This window comes from Amphiura filiformis, chromosome 12, assembly GCF_039555335.1.
Source record: "Amphiura filiformis chromosome 12, Afil_fr2py, whole genome shotgun sequence".
Taxonomy (NCBI): domain Eukaryota; kingdom Metazoa; phylum Echinodermata; class Ophiuroidea; order Amphilepidida; family Amphiuridae; genus Amphiura; species Amphiura filiformis.
Window position 1 is genome coordinate 47,906,845 of NC_092639.1, and position 19,985 is coordinate 47,926,829.

At 38.7% G+C, this 19,985-nt stretch overlaps 2 protein-coding genes across 2 annotated transcripts; both read right to left on the reverse strand.

Annotated features, from left to right (window-relative positions):
• Positions 1-624: 624 nt before the first annotated feature.
• On the reverse strand, positions 625-10,575 carry LOC140166314 (ganglioside GM2 activator-like). The gene is made up of 5 exons (XM_072189731.1): positions 10,354-10,575; positions 5,567-5,645; positions 3,952-4,122; positions 2,618-2,822; positions 625-814 (listed from the first exon to the last, which is right to left on the reverse strand). The coding sequence occupies exons 1-5, from the start codon at positions 10,436-10,438 to the stop codon at positions 713-715; spliced, it is 642 nt and encodes a 213-aa protein (XP_072045832.1). The 5' UTR covers positions 10,439-10,575; the 3' UTR covers positions 625-712.
• Positions 10,576-13,072: 2,497 nt separating this feature from the next.
• Positions 13,073-16,437, reverse strand: LOC140165398 (uncharacterized). Its single transcript, XM_072188711.1, has 3 exons — positions 16,071-16,437; positions 13,822-14,118; positions 13,073-13,340 (listed from the first exon to the last, which is right to left on the reverse strand). The coding sequence occupies exons 1-3, from the start codon at positions 16,432-16,434 to the stop codon at positions 13,084-13,086; spliced, it is 918 nt and encodes a 305-aa protein (XP_072044812.1). The 5' UTR covers positions 16,435-16,437; the 3' UTR covers positions 13,073-13,083.
• Between the last annotated feature and the right edge of the window lie 3,548 nt (positions 16,438-19,985).

Consider the following 19,985-nt stretch of genomic DNA (forward strand, 5'->3'; position numbering starts at 1 on the left):
AAGTGCCCCCCCCCGGCGTAATACACACGGAATAATAATATGCATAGGCATGTTAATAAATATGTGAATAAGCCTGAAACTCGTTCAAGATGAGGTAAGTCGAGGCACATCATAAAAATTTGACCTATAGAGGCCGTCAGCGTGACGTCATATGCCGCCATCTTGTGGGTACGCACTGCGATGGTCGTTCGATCTCCATGTGTGAACAGGAAAATCACCGCGTCGACGCGTGATAACAGCTGCGTGGTAAGCTGCGCCCTGCGCGTAGTGTCCGATGCATGAACACGCAGATCATTTGTACCCACAAGATGGCGAAAGGCTGACGGCCTCTATTGAATAGTATTATAGGCCTATGTCTTGTTGACGACTCACCAGCTGCTCACGGGCCGAGCTCACGGGGGGGGGGGGGCTATTTTGCGGGCTATTTTGCTGTCTCCCAATTGCCCATTATAGTATTTTTTGTTATTTTACGCAGAAGAAACAGTTGTAATCTACATGTAGGCAATAATGTGTAGGTTTTAAGCAAGCCGTTCAGGTAGCCCAGTACGATGCCACGCGTTATATGTTGGAAAAGAGCCCGTTATTCAAAAAGACAATCGGTACGGTACCCCCTTGATGACCGTAACTTTTTGACAAGAGTGCACAGCTAGTTAAGCTTAGCTTAGTTATTTGAAGTGTTAACCCCCGGCCCCGGCGCGTGGTTTAGTGTCCGTTATGGCATCGCAATGTCAAAGCTTAGTTCAAAACATCCCAATAAATCGGCAAATACGTCGTTAATTGCTTTCCTGATCTCAATCACCATTATGTACTCGCCCTGAAAGATAATAAAAACAAACAAAAACGTGAAAATCAAGTTAAGTAGAAATTAAAACGCAAAAGCGGATGCGGAACGTGAGTCAAATTGGGAAGCGATCCAGCGCATCATGATTGGATGATAATGATAACTTTAAAACACGTGAAGAAGTGTCCTTCCAATGTTCGAACCCATAACCTCCAAACGCAGAAGCGGGACTGAGCTGTATGCACATTCAAAGTATGCGTCCAGCCAGCGCAGCATGCATGATTAGTTGATTACCATTCAATCATCTTCGGTCCAAATTGAAATGCAAAAGCGGAACTGTATGATTTAGTGAATGGCAATTCGCCAGCGAAGTGTTACCTGTATAAATCATTATACCAACTGGATCACGCTTTTGAGTTCTGCACCACGATCGAAATGATCGCAACACAAAGTCTATAGTCGTGTTCACACTGTCGGATATAAGTGAGTTATTAGGCGTGTGAAAGTCGATTCCGAGTTTATCGTCCCCCGCCCGCGTCACTTTTTGGAAACCAAAAACACCCGCGTCAAATTTTCAAAAATGCCAAAATAATTCATTATTTTCAAAATATCAGTGTTTTCACCAGTTTTAGCAATTGGAAACATATATTTTTGTTTGTAAAACATATAAATTCATAACTTAGAAGCAAAACCAGGCTCTTTTCTAACTTTTCTAGTCCCTACCCATAGAAAAACATGTTTATAAATAACATGTATGAGTGTGGCTTTAAATCAACACGCATTTTAGGTCAATAATGAAATCTGATGAAAGAATGAAAAATGAAAAATGAAAAAGTCACCTCACCAACCTGGGAAAAAAAGGGACGATAAACTCGGAATTGACTTTCATGGGCCTTACCGGTAATAAGCGACTTATAACCGGTAATAGCGACTTATTACCGATATTTAAAGTGGCTTAAGTCCCGGCTTAAGTCCGACCGTGTGAACACGACTTATGGCATGTACTACCAATTCCAAAAGATGCGCGATCCAGTTTACCAGGGAGTTATGTAACCACTTCGCTGGCGAATAGTAAATTAGCCAATGATAGCCAAAGAGACTTGACCACATTTCGAAACCAGTCTCTTTGATCCAACTAGCGCTCCATCATGGTGCAATGAGCCCAGTGAAGCGCATGATCGCGTCATAGGCACCTTTGTTTCATAACCATTAGGGTATAGGACATTTTTTGTTTTTGATATAGCCCCCGAATGAAATGTATTTAATTATGTTTGTACTCACTCAGGTAGCATTGTGTGTGAATTTTACATCCGAACTAGAGGCTATTCTTTTTTTATGGGCATTTTAGTGTCTAAAATGGCCCAAAATGAGGGTTTTTCAATATTCCCGCCCATTTCTAATCGTCACCCCCATAGGCTTTACATGTAAAATAAAAAGGCTCGTAAAAATTTAATAGCCTCTAGTTCGGATGTAAAATTCACACCAAATGCTTTTTGAGTGATTACAAAGATAATTAAATACTTTTCATTCGGGGGCTATGTGGAATTTTTTTGTATTCCTTGTACAATGACATTTCACAATAAAATGTCCATTGGAAACAAAGGTGTAGGGCCGGCATACGTACATCCAGACGTCATATACAAAAGGTCCCATAAAGTGACATTAGAGAGGTTGCGATTTCCAAACGTACGTATCATACGCCTGTACATCTATTCAAAATCACTCTCATGTGACGAGATTTTGAATAGACCTAGATGTAGGCCTACGTGGGTATGATACGTGCGTTTGTAAAACGCAACCTCTCTGTTATCTAACGGAGTCCATCTAGTGCTTTACCTCTAATATGGACGATATTGCCGACGGAAGTTGATCAATTCCCTGTGACATATCTACTCTGATTGGTCTTTTATTACCCGTCCTGTATCTGCTGGCAGGAACTGGACAATCACATGGAAATCCATAATAATCTGCCTCCGAGCAATGGACGTTATTTGTCACATTGTTGAAGCGGGAAACCAAGGCGCAGACATTATCATATTCACTGTGGAATAATAAAAGTAGTATTTGATTGATTGATTGATTGATTGATTGATTGATTGATTGATTGATTGATTGATTGATTGATTGATTGATTGATTGATTGATTGATTGATTGATTGATTGATTGATTGATTGATTGCCGGTTCCCCCATCATGGTCGGTTCCCCCAGGATGACACGCTACGCCACTGACCACCTTTAGACCTAGCAAAATTGAGATCGTACCCTGAACCCTACTCTAACCCTTAACAAGTTATAGTGCAACTGGCCACTGGGAGTCTACATTACGAGCTTTATCCACGGACCCGAGTGAGGGTGTACGCGGGTTAGTTTAGTTATCATACTGCAGTTAGCCTACTGTCCGTTTTTCTATACACAATACACAGTGCTCTTCCCATTGACGCGTAACCTCTACAAATAGCGTATGTTAGAAGTATGGGTAATTGCCTAGTTAACGTCGCTGTGTGAAAAATAACCGGCCAATATTAAAAGTACTCTTCTAAAATTCTAGAAAATATAGTTTTGTAACATGTCCTAAATTTTTAGCTAATTTAGATGTTTGGAAATATTCGTACTTTGGTGTTTTAGGAAGGATATGTAAACGACAGATAACACCAACAAATATGAAGAAATTATTTCCAAACCGTGTTAAGTCTGCAAACCACCATGCTTCTCATTTTCAAGAACGCTGGTTAACAATAAGCAGAGTATTGTCTCATTTCGTAAACAAAAGCCCACACAGAATTGTTCTCTAGCGTTCGCTTTATAATCGTTCACCCAACTGAAACTATAATACCAGCTCATTGCTCCATTGTACATGTAAAGCAGAAACATATGTTGTGTGTATTTTAACCAGAGAAGATATGATTTAATCAGTTGAGCTGTTTTCAATGAGTGTTATCTTGGTTTAATAGCTTTTAATGGGGTTTAAGTCCTGCAAAGGTCGTGGTGAATTCTACTGTAGACTAGTGACATGACTGCATCATGTTGGGTTTTAAGTGAGGAACTGTGAGTGAATAAGGGGCGAGAGGTGGGTGGGTGAGTGAGTGGGTGGAATTGGGAGGGCCTAGGGAGGGAGGGAGGGAGGGGGGAGGGAGAGAGAGGGAGGGAGGTAGAGATTGTCTTACTCACCATGATCCAATATGAAATCCATCTCCCATATCTAAGCATGGTATGGATAGTTCATATGTATAACTCAGCCAACCTACTCCAATTGTAACTAATCTTGCCATTGATACACGTGCTTTTAATGGTGTTTCGTCATTCCCCACATTGTCTCTGACAACCAGATCGAAATGAAGGCTATAATAAAGAAAGACAATAAGAATTATTAGCCGAGGTTAGGACAGCATGTTTATAATATTAAAGCTTTTTAAGTTTGGCTTGAGCATTTTGCTTGAGCCTGGTCCCATCAGGACCCAAGTGTGTGTCCACCTGAACCGACTGGTTAAAAAACATAAACAACTAGTGGCAAATGGTGGTCATAGACCACAAACCTAGCTGGGGCATGTTGGTGTTGTGGAGGTATCTGACCCCTACAAAATGTTCCAAAATGCTCCCCTGGTCATGGGGTTTGTTTTCACCAAGTTTGAGTCCCGTACTCCTAACAGATGTCCAAAAAATTCAATTCTAAGATTTGACCCCAGATGACCTTTGACCTGACCTATGCATGATGTTCCATAATGTTCCCCTGGTCTTGAGGTTTGTTGTCACCATGTTTAAGCCCCGTACCTCTTACAGATATCCAGAAAATGAAATTCTACGATTTGACCCCAGATGACCTTTGACCTGACCCTGCAAAATGTTCCCCTGGTCATGAGATTTGTTGTCACTGAGTTTGAGCCCCATACCCCTTGCAGATATCCAGAAAATGAAGTTATAAAGATTTTACCCCAGATAACCTTTGACCTGACCCCTGCAAAGTGTTCCAACATGTTCCCCTGATCATTAAGTTTGTTGTCACCAAGTTTAAGCCCCGTACCCCTTACAGATGTCCAGGAAATGCGTTTCTAAAATTTGACCTCTGCATGACCTTTGACCTGACCCCCGCAAAATGTTCCCTTGGTCATGAGATTTATTGTATTGAGTTTGAGCCCCATACCCCTTACAGATGTCCAGATAATGCAATTGTAAGATTTTACCCCTTAATGACCTTTGACCCCAATTCTGTGTGCAAGGTATGGGCACTGGGTAAAAGCCGATGCACATGTGTAAGTGACGACATTGTGCTATGTAATATGTGGCAGAAGAAGCATTTTGAAGATATTTGGTTATATACCGAAAATGCCCTTTAATGACATTTGATCCCAATTCTGTTTGCACCCTATGGGCACTGGATATAGCCGATACATGTGTGCAAGTTACGTAATTGTAGGGTGTAATATGTAGGAGGAGAAGCATTTTGAAGTTTTGTTGCCAGAAGAAGAAAGAAAGAAGAATCGGAGAGCATTACAGTACCTAGCTGGGGGGTGTAAACCCCCCAGCTAGGTAAAAACAAATTGACATTAATTGTACGATAAGTACGACTATACGGGCTTGCGCGTCAAGGCGGATGAGTCCGCAAACCCGTAGTCAAGTGAGATTTTAATAATATCAATGACTAACACAATTGCACGAACGTAATTATCCATCATACACTTAACGATCCCCCTTATACGTACATCATTTGAAACAATATAATAATTAATTGTTACACTATTTTTGTTTAGAAAATTAGGCAATATAACTTTAATTAAAACGAACCTACCTTGAAATACCTGGAATATTAATAGTTCGTGGAGAAAGGGACAAACTTCTTATCTCAATTGGTAACGTACCGTATTCATCTGAAAAAAAAAGAGACAACAACACGGTATTATTATGATATTTTTAGCCATCCGTTATTTGTTAAAAAATGTGCGGATCTTTCAGCTGGTAGGTTTTGGAAAATAGGCCTACTAACGGAAAAAACACGACGATATTTGAAAAGCAACTTTTGTTTGTTTGTTTAAACGGTCGCTCCGTATGGAGACACGCTTGGGTCCTGATGGGATCCGGCTCAAATAAAATGCTCAAGTCAGGCTAAAAAGTTCATTTGTATCATGCTCCTACATGTATTGTGCTTGGTGGTTTTCAAAATACGTTTAAAGTTAAATTTAAAGGACAGCGGGCGCGTTGCTCATTTTTAGCAACGCATGACCACTGTTGATCATTATTAAAATGTTGTTTTTTTACAACACATAGAAAAAAATACTCATAGCTAGGCAGATTATTACTTGTGAATTTTTGGCTAAAACAGTTTGAATTTTTACGCGCGAAAGTCTTAGTAAGGCCAGAACAAAATTATGTTCATCCGCCCCATCCCTAAATTTTAATGAGTCCACGGCCAGTGCTTGAGATCTCCTTTACAGAACACATGCTATTCCTCTTGTGTGTCAGCTTTAGTTGCCTGTTTCAATATTTGAGCACAAATTTGCTCCCTTCCAACCCGCCTTAAGTCCGATTCTTACTCCACATCGCAGCGAGATGCGATGCTGCGATCTTTTAGAACATCGCAGCATCGTGCGATGAAATTACGGTACACTTTCATCGCGCGATGCTGCGATGTTTTAAAAGCACATTGGGTCTGGTTCTCCTTTTATGGTCATTCTGCCGACCTTGATTTTCCAGCAGCCAATCACAAGCGTGCACGGCTGCGATATCGCAGCGCGATGCTATAAAGTTGAACAAAATCCAACTCCATCGCGGACCGAAATTTCCATCGCGGGATGAGAATTTTCACTGCTGAGCTCGTAAAAACCTGGCTCAGATTACAGTTTTTATAGCATCGCAGCATCGCATCGCGCTGAACCGGACTTTAAACAGCGAATAAGGAGTTTGACCGTCCTTGCCTTGTAAAAATATCTATCATCTGAATTTGTATTTATGTTTTTATCACCACCTGATTTTTAAGTACACGTTTTATCTTTTAAAAATATGCCCAATTTATATGATTTATGATTTCAACCGTTTAGATGGGGCCAAAACATGATGGTATATGTAAATAAATAAGGACATAATAATTGCTATCAAATCTGAATTTATCATGTTTATAGTTCGAGAGTTAGCTCTATTATAGCTTATTATCATACTTTTTGCGATCTGGCCAATGCAGTTGTATATTGGGTTTGGGCGTACTTTTCGCGGGACCTTTCGGCACAAGTGTCAATCCAACCATGGAAGTACATTTCCCTCAGCTGATCCACTCATTGGCCCTATAAAATGGGTCGCATCTGAATCGCTTGACGCTATCAATGTGACAATATATCATAGTGAATTCAAGTTCAAGTTTGACAGCTCCTGACATTTAAATCACAATGAATTCAACTTTGAAGATCACGCCATCGCCATTTTTAAAATTATATAAATTAAACTTTGAAACTGAGATCGCGTCATTTAAATCATTCTGGGAATGCTGATTAATGTTTTGTTTTGCATTTCACCTTTGCCAAAATAACATTTTGCATGCATCATTAAACTTTGGTATGTTCTGATCAATAAAACACACACTATTTTTAATAGTAACATGGTATTACATAAAAAAAAAGAGCTATGTAATAACACCTTTAAGGCGAGTGGGATGGCTGGGGCCATATTGATATTTTTTAAGTTTTAGTTTGCTATACAAAATAAAACTGCCGTATACTTCTTCCTGCTTAATTACAGATTTCAGGCCATCATAATACTATATATAGCCTATAACAAATAGAGTGTTTTCATCTCCCGAGGAAAAATTTACACATGGGGCGGAAATGGTACCCCTTTTATTAAGCCTTGGGATCTCCTTTCCCACACCATTCCTTGTGTGTCAGCTTTATTTGTCTCAATATTTAAGTCAGTGCAAACATCTTTAGGCCTATATTTTTATACCTGATTTTAATTAGGCTTTCCTTTCCAAGCGCGGAGCGATTGCCGAATAGGGTTTGATATAAAATTTGTTTGATATAAACTTGGATCGGTTGAGCTCATATTTATTGGTCGAGCTAATGAGTTTTAGAATATTGGAAGAGACGTAGCCGAGTTCAATATTTTACACAACTCATAGCGAGACCATTGGGCTTAAGGTTATTAATTATTTTAAACTGTTGTGATGTGGTAGTTCACAGCATCTTACGAATGGTAGTGAGCTTTGGCAAAAATTGCATCGCTCAATTCATAGCGAGCGTATAGAAGAATTAAAATATCACAGATATACTTTTATAGGTGATGCGGTTCTTGAGTTACGTTGTGAAGAGGGCTGAAATAACAACACTTTTGTAAAACGTACATAACTAATTAACAACAATAATTTAAGCAAGTTTGCATAGTATACGATTTGTAGAATGGAATTTTGCACAACATCAAGGTGTTATTTTTCAATAATATATTGATCTAGATAATGAAAATCGATTTTTAGGTTGCTTCGACCAACAATACCTCGTCTACCCTTAAAGCATCCAATTTTATCATTATCATGTTTTGGATAATAATGTAGTATAGTGGATTTCAATGTATGTTCTCTTTATCCAAATCGCACCTGATTTTGTTAATTAGACAAATTAACACTCCATTAACTTTGAGCAATAATAAACAACGTGGTTGATGCGTATTGTACACTTATTGTTAATGTTTGGCATAATCAAGCGAAACGGAATCTTAGGAAACGAATTTGCGATTTATTTTATTATGCATTATGTCGCGAGTTTTGGAGGTATTAAATGGGAACACAAAGTTAGGGCTTTCTGTGGGGCCAAAATTGCTTTCAAATTTAACTGCATACGTGACCATAGTTAAATGATACAATAAAGACCCCATACAAAGTCAATTATAGACTTCGAAACATTATCTTCGTTCCCGTCTTCGTTGCGCTAAAAACTACCTTTTGCACGATATGGTGGTTCCCACAAAAATGTACAGCCAATAATACCTGTCAGAAGCTATTACAATTCATTCGTTTGGAAAGCAAGATCGCCATAAAATAATTCGTTATGTGAAAAATAAAAAATAAGCAGACTTGCATCAAGCACAAAACGTTTTCGACGTTATTCGCAAAAGGTTATATAAAAGGTTACCAGAAAACGTTTAAATGTCGGGTTATATAAAGAGTAGACGAATCCAATTTCACGCATTCCTATATATACACCTCAAAGGCAGCCAAAGCTGGGCCCCCGTCGCGTCGGCTCCATCACACCTTAAATGTGAAATGATGCGCCCTTGGAGGGTATTTTAAACTGCATTCTATCACCCGTGTTACACGTAGACAAAAGAATGATGACAGTTTACAACACAAAAGAATCTAACATCGAATTTTAAGCGGCTTTAATCCACCCAATTGAGCAGTCACAACACCAGTTTGGTGCTGCGGGGACCCAATAATGGCCGACCAGATCCTGACCATGACTTGGATTCGTCTATATAAGGTTTTCATAACATCATCAATAACAAAATTTTTTTTAATCTAACATATAAAGGGCAAAAAATGTTAGGAAGAAATATTTTTCAATAACAATTCGACAGCATTTTAAAAATGTTGTTCGACCTTTATTAAACCAGATAAAACATTATTTGTTATTAAAACGTTTTTACCAAAACCCCAGAATACTAGTATAACAGTAATAACACGTTTAAAACAAACGTTTTATGTTTGCTGGGATTTGACCAATTAGTTGCCTTACATGTTAAATAGCCAAGTAGGGCCTATAACGTTTTTGGTCACTTTTTTAAGACTGCAAAATATGACTTATTTCTCATATTCTCTTATTTTCTGACTTATCCAAATTTGACAAATTAATTTTGTTCCATTTTTCCTTGTGATAATTGATCATGATCACGTCTCTCATATCGCAACAACATGGATGGTGTGGTGTTATTATATTAACTGTCAAAAACCCAAGAAACCAATTCATAGGTCAAGGAACAGTCAGTCGGGTTATATAAAGGGTATAAAAGGGTATAAAACCTTTTCATAACAGTAAAAAACATTTTTTTGATAACCTACTGCAAATATTTTAACATCATACTAAAGTGTTGACAAAATATTTGGCAAAAAATGTTTCCAAAAAATAGTTTACAATAACATTTTCAAAACATTTTCAAAATATTGTTGCAGTGTGTTTTCATATAAAACGTTTTAAAACGTTTTCATGTCCTTTATATAACCCGACATGTCTTTTTACCTAAAGCAAAACCCAAAATATAACTTGTTTAAAACGGATTAAAAACGTTTTTTGTGTTTGCTGGGTTGTTCTCACGCTTGTTTATGTTCACGAATTTATAAAAACAAATCGAAAGGTTCACAGGTTGGAAAGTTTCTCACTTTGTTTATGTTGGTCGGTTGGTCCACGTCCGTTCAAGCAAACAAACAACCAACAAACAAATAAACAGATAAAAAAAACCCATGACGAGTCTGTGTTATAACATTATTAATACGAATTTAACAAGAAAGGAGTTGATTTAGTTCTTAAAACCAACAATGATAGTTTCCACTGATGAAAAACGGGGATGAAATTGAAAACAACAAACTATTTTCATACTTACAACAATTCCCTGCACGCAAACTATTGACGGCAACAACAAATGAAGAAACACTGACGAGTATGATGAGAAGAAAATTTGCCATCATTAATTAAATGTAAACTACCTTGTTTCGTATATTCCAATTCTATATAGTTTAATAACTCCTCTTGTGTATACAACGACCGGACCGACCTATTCTGGACTCACACTGTCCGTTTGGTTTACCTGCACACCACCAGCACTGACGAACAACATCAATATGACCTTACTTTTATAAGCCAAGATTTTAAAAGAGTCTTGAAAATTGTTTATCAATCAAAGACAAGCACGTGTTGAATCCAAATCTCAGTGAACCGGCAATCATCTTGCTGATTGGTTAAGTGGGAAAAAATGTAGGCTAGTGTCATCCCACAACATACTACGCGGGTGCAATTTCTGGTAAACTAAACTTCTTAATTTCAGACAAATTTGGGAGTAATAAAGAAGCGAGTTTACTTCTTTTTTCATAGAGTTAACTTGGCAGCTCTTGATTTATAGCCTATTACTAATACAGTGTCTTTCAAGCGTATCTTTATTCAGCAAGAACATATTAATTGTTGTTCATATTAAACAATGCGGTGAAGAATATAATTCTCAGTTCCCACATCATGGAAAGGTTTGGATATACAAAAACGATTCTCTTATAAACGCATCTATGCACACAGTTTCCACCTCGATACACCTGAGCACACAATTTCGTCCAAGCAGTAGCACCTTGTAGAGAACACTGTCTGTGTTTACTCTATCATGGTTGAGAGCTCTGTAAGCTTCTAGCTGGAAAATAGGCATCTGTGATTGGTTTTTGTCAAAACCTCAAGTGTTCCCTTCATCCAATCAGATTTTTTTTTATATCGAACTAAAGCTAACACTTTCCTCTAAAAACACTTTTTGTCAATACGGTAGGTCAACAGATGACGCAATTCAAAGTTTATAGCAATGCGAATGTGGTAAATCTGTTGAAATTAGTTCAACGTTTTACCGAAATGCAGGTATTAAAAGTCAAAACCTCAAGTGATACTTACAATATTTTTCAAATTGTATGCATTAAATGAAAGAGCACACTTATATTGTCCATATACTAGCTTCATTTTAATGAGCAATGGCCAATTCTCTTTAAATTGCAAACTTGTGCAAAAAGTTACTATTTTCGCCTGTTTTGTCATACGGTTGTAAATTCAATAAATTGTGATTTTACTAAGGAGCGCTTAAAAATTGATATAAAAATCAGTCGGAACTTTCTTATAATCTTTTGGAACAATAACCATTCGGCCGATATATTTGGACAACCGACCATTCGGACTAAATCCCTGTCGGGCATATGATCCTTTGGAATATAAAAAATATTTGGAACAAAGGCACATTGAATCGCCCTGTTTCTGATTGACTGAGTGTATTGCATCGGACGACAGACTCCCAATCGGACGTTAATCGGCGGATTTGCCAGATATTGGTATAATTATTAGGCCTATATAATATTGGTGTTCGTTTGTTTGCTTGCTTTCCCTTAACGCCGGAGAATCATGCATATTCAGACGCTGTTGATGCACAGGACAGGATAAGCATGATAAGCGCAGAGTCAGCTGTTAGACTGACATATCACTGGCATTCTGCCTCACAGGGAGCAGCATGGCACACTGTTTAAGGTCTTTGCCTTTGGTGCGAGAGGTCCCGGGTTCAATTCCTTACATCCCCCCCCAAAAAAAATCCGTTCTTCCCGTGGCTCATCTGGTAAAGGCGGGGCATGCAGATGACCCATGATTAAAGACCTCGTTACATACGGTTCCGTTCCGACCAGGGGGGTAACGCCCGATTTTTTGGCCACACTTGCCTGTCCTGTATAAATGCCCGACCAGCTATCTATATGGCGAACCGTGTTCACTTGTGCCTGGCCAAAGTTTCGTCAGCGTTATCTCCTAGATTTCGGCGGATATGATTGACATAAAAAAACCCAATAAAAATGAAAATACAGTTATGGAGAGTGTCCCGCCACCAGTCGGGGAATGAACCCGGAACCTCACGCACAGAACTCCCGACACAACTGTACCATGTTGTCGCGCATATATAAGTCGAATGTCCGAACTCCGGGCCGAACTCATTTGTAGGCATACTCACTAGTATGTTTTGGGCTTACTTTACACACATAAACCAAAAATACGTAGTGACTTCCTTGAATATTTCCCACTCAAAGCTTGGTTTGGGTCTGTTCCAGCTAACGGCTTGATTTTCATGAACTGTCTGGATTTCGCGTTATGTTTCCATGGAAACCACGTTTCGTAAACACAGTTTTAATTATTTTTCACAGAAGTATAAAACAGCCGGGAAAACAGCTGCTAGCTCCCCGTGTAGACCCACTTTTGATAAAGGTCCTACCATACCAAGAAGTATATTTTTCTGATCAGTACATTTAAAGATTTAGCGACCGTTCAATATCAATATTTACGCCCGCGCCCGGGAAGATCGAAGAAACGAAAGCCTCTGGACCAGATGGTATTCCATCCTTCATGACGTCCATTGTGCTTAGAACCACTACCCCCAGAAGCCCCAGAGCCACGATCGTCAGTTTCACTTCGTGATTCATGTGCGAAACAAAAAAGGCCACCGCATAATATAGGCTTTAAAAGCTTTTAAAATTCTTTAAAAAAAAAGGAGTAAACCTAAATTATTAATATGATTAGAGTGTAAAGTGAGGCAGTCTAATTATAATTAGATCCTTTAAGGCCTTATTCTCATCTGATAGAGTTTCTCATAGTATGGCATACTGTCATCTATCAATGGCAGCAAGTCTTCAGCAACGTCTTGACGAGATGGGACTTTAGATGGTGGCAAGAAATGTGTGGAATTAAAAGCTGCTTCATAAAACCCACCACTGCTTGTCTTGTTTACGGCAACCAATGTAGAATTCACGATCCACTGGTCTAAGATATCTATCCCTGCCGGCCACTGAAGGAGACAGTCATTGAATGGAATACCTGTAGAATCAGTAATAAGAGGATTAATCATATCAAAGGTTAAATAATGTAATGAACAGAGACGAGGGGACATGTAACTTTAGCGGGGGATAAAACCCATCAATATTTTGATAAGGGGCTACTACTGTTCATACAATCGTTTCTGTTTCTGACCAAATGAACGTCACATATGACCATTTTAGTCTAAAAATGCCACTTTTCGCGCGCTTTGCGTGCATAGACTTATTATTCTGTCGCCAAAAGGTGCTAGATTCACTATACTTCAAGAAATGTTTTCAAACCCCACCCCACTACATGTTTCAACCTAGATTTCGGCAACATAATTATAAAAAGTTCAATTGTCTTGGTTTGTCCCGTGTGCCGTTATACCATCCAAAGGTTCAGAAAGGATAATATCTGAATAAAGTTAACAACAAAAGCGAAGTCAAGACCAAAAACTATAGACTTTCGTAAATATAAAAATGGTGTATAAGCTCTATACCTAATGCATCACAATACTGGCGCAGAATTGACGCGGGCGAACTCTGCAAATCGTCGGCGTCAATATTTATCGGACATGATTCTCCATGATTCGTCTGTACATACTGCATTAAATCGTACAGCTCTCCGTAACCGTACTTTGGTGGACAATGAGGCTCGGTCATGTCTTGAAGTTGGAATGTTTTTTCATCCATCTGCAGAAAATCCTTAGTCATATTTGTCCAACTTGGAAAAACTTTGTGTGGATGTCGAATAAGAAATGTATGACGGAAACCCGTTGCTAACATATCGCGATGACCTGAGGATGATATATGATATGGGTCAAAAATTAATTCGATAATAGCACAATAGAGAGCCGAGGGGGGGGGGGGGGTATTTGAAATGTTTGTTCTGGGATGTGCCACGCAGACTTCTGGATGCTGACTTTCTCTATACCTACTTTTTGCTGTTTTTGCAAACCATATCAATATTATACGAGTGGATATTCATACGTAGTGGTAGATAAAATGAATTAAAGTTTTAACTTCAACACTACCGTATTTTTCACTCACCTGGAACGTTTTCACTAGTCCGACTAGCGTCTTCAGCAGATGGTGATGCTGTGTTGATATCAGTATAAGTGCACATGAGAGATATCCCGATCGTAGGCAAGATATCAACACAGCATCACCATCTGCTGAAGACGCTAGTCGGACTAGTGAAAACGTTCCAGGTGAGCGAAAAATAGTGTAGTGTTGAAGTTAAAACTTTAATTCATATCAATATTATCAATTTTTAACAAAAAGCACCCACATTTGCCCTAATTGTGCGCTTTTAAGGGTTCTTTTGCCCAATGCTCTGGTCTCCACTGAAAAAAATCCACCACCGTGGCACATATCCGCATACCTTCAAGTTCACCAGGGAGACCCATCCCCGACAGAGAGGGCAAGTGAAATTAAACAAGAATTTGTCTTTAAAAAAGACAAGTTCACGGATCAGGTGTATATAGTACATCATGTACTTGTACTTTGAACTATATACTTTGATCTAACATTTAATATTCATATCTAACCTACTCTGCACTTATTCGACAATAAATAAGTGATATGAGGCTTAATAATGATACCTGCGTCTTGACACTGGAAAACAATATTTTTTAAAAACCTCATTTTGCATTTAGTTTCTTAAGCCACCTACAGGATCTCATTTTGCATTTAGGTTTTTATTGCGTTGCAAAGTAGCAAAACTTTCTTTATATATGGCCCAATTCGTGCCTGGAAAAGGCTATCCCCTCTAACAACCTATCGACAGGTCTGATTTCTATAATGAGGTGTCACCGGGTTTGCAAGAGATAATAATACCAAATATAGGCCTAAACACCATGAAATTCACCACATCACGACCAAGCTCACATTGGGTGCCCTATTCCTTTTTTAAAGGAATTTTTATTAACTCTTGCTAGCTTTTGTCAGTGTCAATATTATACAGGTTTATACACATGGGTTATTACAAGAGTCAATAAACATTCAATTAACTATAGATAATGGACTTAGTTTTGTGCAATGTAGTTATATTGAACTTTATCTGAAGTAAATCACATGCTACACAGTTTTCTATACATAATGATATGTTTACTTTGTGATGAGGCCTGACCTTGACCTGCCAGTTTTGATTAACCAATCAGTTATGTGTATTGTCAGCATGTGATGGCTATAAGCCAATTGCAAACATGTTTCTAAAAAGGCTAAAAAATTCCTACGCTGGACAGACTCTTGGTCAGGTTAAGTGATAAATAGTAAGTTGTCATGTCGGGCAAGAGTAGATAAAGGCATACAAACTAGGGTATGAGATATTAGGAATTATTTCCTAGCCTCTTAAGCACATGGTTGGTGGGCTATATAGCTATTACAGGGTATGTAAGGGATAAACTGTGCATATGAGATGTGGGTGCAAGTGGCATCATTTCACTGCCGTGAAAAAATGTGGATTAATAGACAAGCGAGACAACAAGAACAGGGACAGACAGATAAAAACGGAGAGAGTGAAAGATATAGAGTCGAGAGACAGAGTATACATAAGACTAAGAGATGTCTTGGATACATGGAGCGAGAGGGAAGAGAGAGATGACATAGATATTGGAATATCGGATTAAGAAGCATTTAGAGAGAAAGACTGCGAGAGATAGGCCTATAATAGGCTCAGTGCACTGTATTTTTGGGAAGAAATTGTGATGTTTGTTTGTTTGATTGTTTGCTTGCTTGTGGATCATACCTGTGATAGCATGAGCAATCTCCTTGGTAAATATGACAGATTTTCCTGGATACGCTGCTTCTAAAGTCTCCTTGGCCCATTTATACGTACAAATGCTCTCGTGAAACCACCCTGGTTTGCTTTCCATACCCACAGTTTCTCCCATTTCCATCGCTGCTTTGGTGTTCTTGGCCTCGCTGGCTTGCCATACTTTTGATTCGGGACCGAAGTAATAGGCGTATGTGTATGGTTCGCTGATGATTTGTATGTTGGGCATATGGCTCAGACATTTCTCGAAAACGGTGGATAAAGAACGTGGTATGCCCCATAAAAATATTCGTATAGGTGTCGAGTCCGAATCCCCCGCCGAATCCTTGTCAGCCATATTTCGTGTGCAAACTGTAAAGAATAAAATGACCTGACAAAATGAACGGGCCTATTTATGTCTTGACCAATGATAATGAAATAAGTGATAATGATAACTTAACCATATCCGAATTAGATATATCGTAAGGGGTTGTGCAATAATTATGTGTACCCCGGAGTGGTGAATGTTCAAAATGGTCTGCCAAAATCGCTTGCCCCCCCCCCCTTTGGCCGGGCCAAAAAATCTTTGCCCCCCCCCCTTTAGCCGTGCCAACAAATCTTTGCCCCCTCCTCCTTTGACGTGCCCCTTACACATGCAAGATTTTTGGGAACCCGAATTTAAAACCTTACAATTTCTTATCATATAATGCGAGCGCAGCGAGCAGGAAATTTTGCATATTTAAATGTGTTCCTAACCTTTTTAGGGCGTAATATATCGAAATGGTGCCCAAAATATCTGTGCCAAAAATCGCTTGCCCCACCCCTTTCGACCTGCCAAAATCGCTTGACCCTCCCCCTTTCGACCTGCCAAAAATGCTTGCCCCCCCTTTTGGCCTGCCAAAAATCTTTGCCCCCACCCATAATTCACAAGACCGGGGGTACACATAATTATTGCTACACCCCTGAAAAATTGTGTGACTAATTTTGCATTTTTCTCGAAACAAAAAATAACTACACGCTGGTAACAAAAGTTATGTATATTAGGACAAGGAATCCAATTACCAGTGATTCAAGACAAGTGGTTCACTATATAAATGTGTAAAGAAATGAGGTACATTCCAGCGTGTCCACTAGCGGTACCTCATTTCTTTTCAGTCACTGACATTCCAGTGTAGTAATTGGATTCCTTGCCCTATAATATACATAACTTTTGTTACCAGTGTGTTATTATTTTTGAGAAAAATGCAAAAATAGTCACAAATTTATCAAGGGGTGTAGTACCACCTTAAAGTTGAAATTGGATTGAAAGTTACCAGCTCTTACCTCGGACGCTGCAGCAGGTTTTGAACTATTTAAAGTTTTGGATTCAGTCAAGTTCTGGGCTCAAGTATCCCTGAGAAACGCAGTACATTTCATGCTGGTTCCAATTCAACAACTATCCAGAAAGAATAATCAGTATGTTGTAAAGTGACTAAAGCCCAGGGACTAAAGGTCCTGGTTAAAGAGGGTAAAAGGTCATCTGGCTGAATGTACACTGCCCTTTATATTAAATACAACCCTTAACCCTTTGCGGCAATTCGGAGTATAATATATCATACTAGTTATGCTAACACATGACAAAACATGCATCTTTAAAGCGTTTTTATATATTTTGGGTTTGGGGTTAATAGTAAAAACGTTTTAATAACTTTAAATGTCGGGTTATATAAAGGTCGTTTTATCAAACGTTTTGTATGATAGCACAATATAACAAAGTTTTAAAATGTTGTCAAAATGTTATTGTAAAATATTTTTGCACACAATTTTGCTGAATATTTTGTCAACAAAACATTATGTTAGGATATTTTGCAGTTTGTTTTCAAAAAATGTTTTTGAATGTTATGAAAAAGATTTATACCCTTAATGTAGCTGTAGGCCTACCCTTTATAACCCGACATTTAAACGTTTTCTGTCAACCTTTTGCGAATAATATCGAAAACGTTTTGTTTGTGGGCAATGTACTTTATTACATAGCTCTCGTATTGAAATACCAATCTTTGTATTTTTGTTTATTAGAAAGCTTGAAGATTTAAAAAATATTTTCACGAATTTAAAGTGTTATTTCACACAATTCTTAGAACAAAATGCTTTGTAACCACAAAATGTAGGCCTAACCATAAATGGCGATTTATGAGGTTAAAAAAGAAAATCCTCTGTTAGGATCAAAAAATGGTCAAAAGTGGGCCTATTTTGCAAATATGTGGTCGGCTTATCCTCCCGGGCTTATTTATTTATTTATTTATTAAGTCATATTTTAGGCTTATCCCCTACTTTTTAATACTCCAAAGTTGAAATGTTTTCTACATAAAGTTCGGTCGTTTCGGTCGGGAACCAGGTTTCCGATGGAAATAGTTTTTGCCGACGGAAGTTGTGAATTGTTGACCCCAATTTATTTTGCCCTGTGCGAACATTTGCAAACATTTGGTATTTTACACTTTTTTGTCCATGATTGGTGTGAATTTTGGTGGGAAACGGCTTTTCCTTCCCGATTTTCTCTTAACATTTTTTGTCAGAGGCGCACTTCTCTCTTTCATTCTTTGACACGGGGGAAATCTGACAGTGCCCAAGGTTGTAGAAAATATTTAAATGCCGAGTTATACAACGGTTATGGAACATCGTAACATTTAACAAAAAATCTTGTTTTGAAAACGTTTGCAAATATTTTGCAATAACATTTTTGACATTGTTTTAAAACTTTTTCATACTTTTGAGCATTTTAAATGCCTAAAATGCCAAAAATGTATATTTGAATTACTGGGTCAAAATATACGACCGTAAATGGGTTAGCCAATTTGGACACATTTTGGCTCTCAAAATCCAAACAAAACATCTTTCAACACTAAAATATGAGCAAAACTGGGATTTTCACTGATACTGTTTTTTATCAGGGAGAAGTGGGCATGAGACTGTGGATCAGAACATGCAGTGGCGGATTTAGGGGGGCGCGCGCGCGCGCCCCTCTATTTTAGTGCAGATCGGCGCCTGACTCTGTGTATTTTTGCAGAGTGGCGCCTGACTTTGTGTGGGCGCCGAGCCGCGGCTGCGGTGGCTCGGCGCCCCTCTATTGAAAATTCCTGGAGTGGCGGATTTAGAGGGGGGGCGCACCCGGCGCGCGCCCCCTCTATTTTTGCAGAGCGGCGCCTGACTCTGTGTATTTTTGCAGAGCGGCGCCTGACTTTGTGTGGGCGCCGAGCCGCAGCAGCGGCGGTGGTGGCTCGGCGCCCCCTCTTTTGAAAATTCCTGGATCCGCCATGGGTCTTCCAAGTTCGGATTCACCATTTACAGGACCCTGGGCCAGTGGGCCAGGCTAATATTCAGCCCTCTGGCTATCTGTCTCCACATGTCCCACCCACCCATCAACCTTTCTCACCCAAAACCAGTGCTTCACAAATTTCCAGCTCAATATTTTTTATTTTTTATTTGTTTTACCCTCCTTAATCAAAGGCCCTGGATCTTGGGTGTCTCTGGCCCATCCGGCCCTGTGGCAATTGGTCAATCCAATTTCTTTGGTTGTATAATTTGTATGAATAAAAACAATATCATAATATATAACAAGACACTCCCACACAATGATGGTATAATATAAACCAGTGAGATTGGCATTTATTGCAGTTTGCACATATCAATAATTCAATATTTCCCTATACAGTCTACACATCACTGTACATGTATTTGTACACATAATATGCCCCATTAATATCATACAAGACAAAAGAACCAACATAATAAACCATACACATAGTCAAATTTATGCATAAAACAAGTAAGCAAAGACAATTCATAATTTCATCGGCAAGTGCAATAATATATTTTTCCTTTGGAAGGTGATTTAACAACAAAATGACTTCAGCACTATGGAAAAATTACTTA

Coding starts and splice junctions, on each gene's coding strand:
- LOC140166314 (XM_072189731.1), bottom strand. CDS start 10,438: ATGATGGCAAATTTTCTTCTCATCATACTCGTCAGTGTTTCTTCATTT. Junction 5,646..10,353: donor TTTGCGTGCAGGGAATTGTT/GTAAGTATGAAA, acceptor TTTTTTTTTCAG/ATGAATACGGTACGTTACCA. Junction 2,823..3,951: donor GGATTTCATATTGGATCATG/GTGAGTAAGACA, acceptor ATTATTCCACAG/TGAATATGATAATGTCTGCG.
- LOC140165398 (XM_072188711.1), bottom strand. CDS start 16,434: ATGGCTGACAAGGATTCGGCGGGGGATTCGGACTCGACACCTATACGA. Junction 14,119..16,070: donor GATTGCTCATGCTATCACAG/GTATGATCCACA, acceptor TATCATCCTCAG/GTCATCGCGATATGTTAGCA. Junction 13,341..13,821: donor CCAGTATTGTGATGCATTAG/GTATAGAGCTTA, acceptor CTGATTCTACAG/GTATTCCATTCAATGACTGT.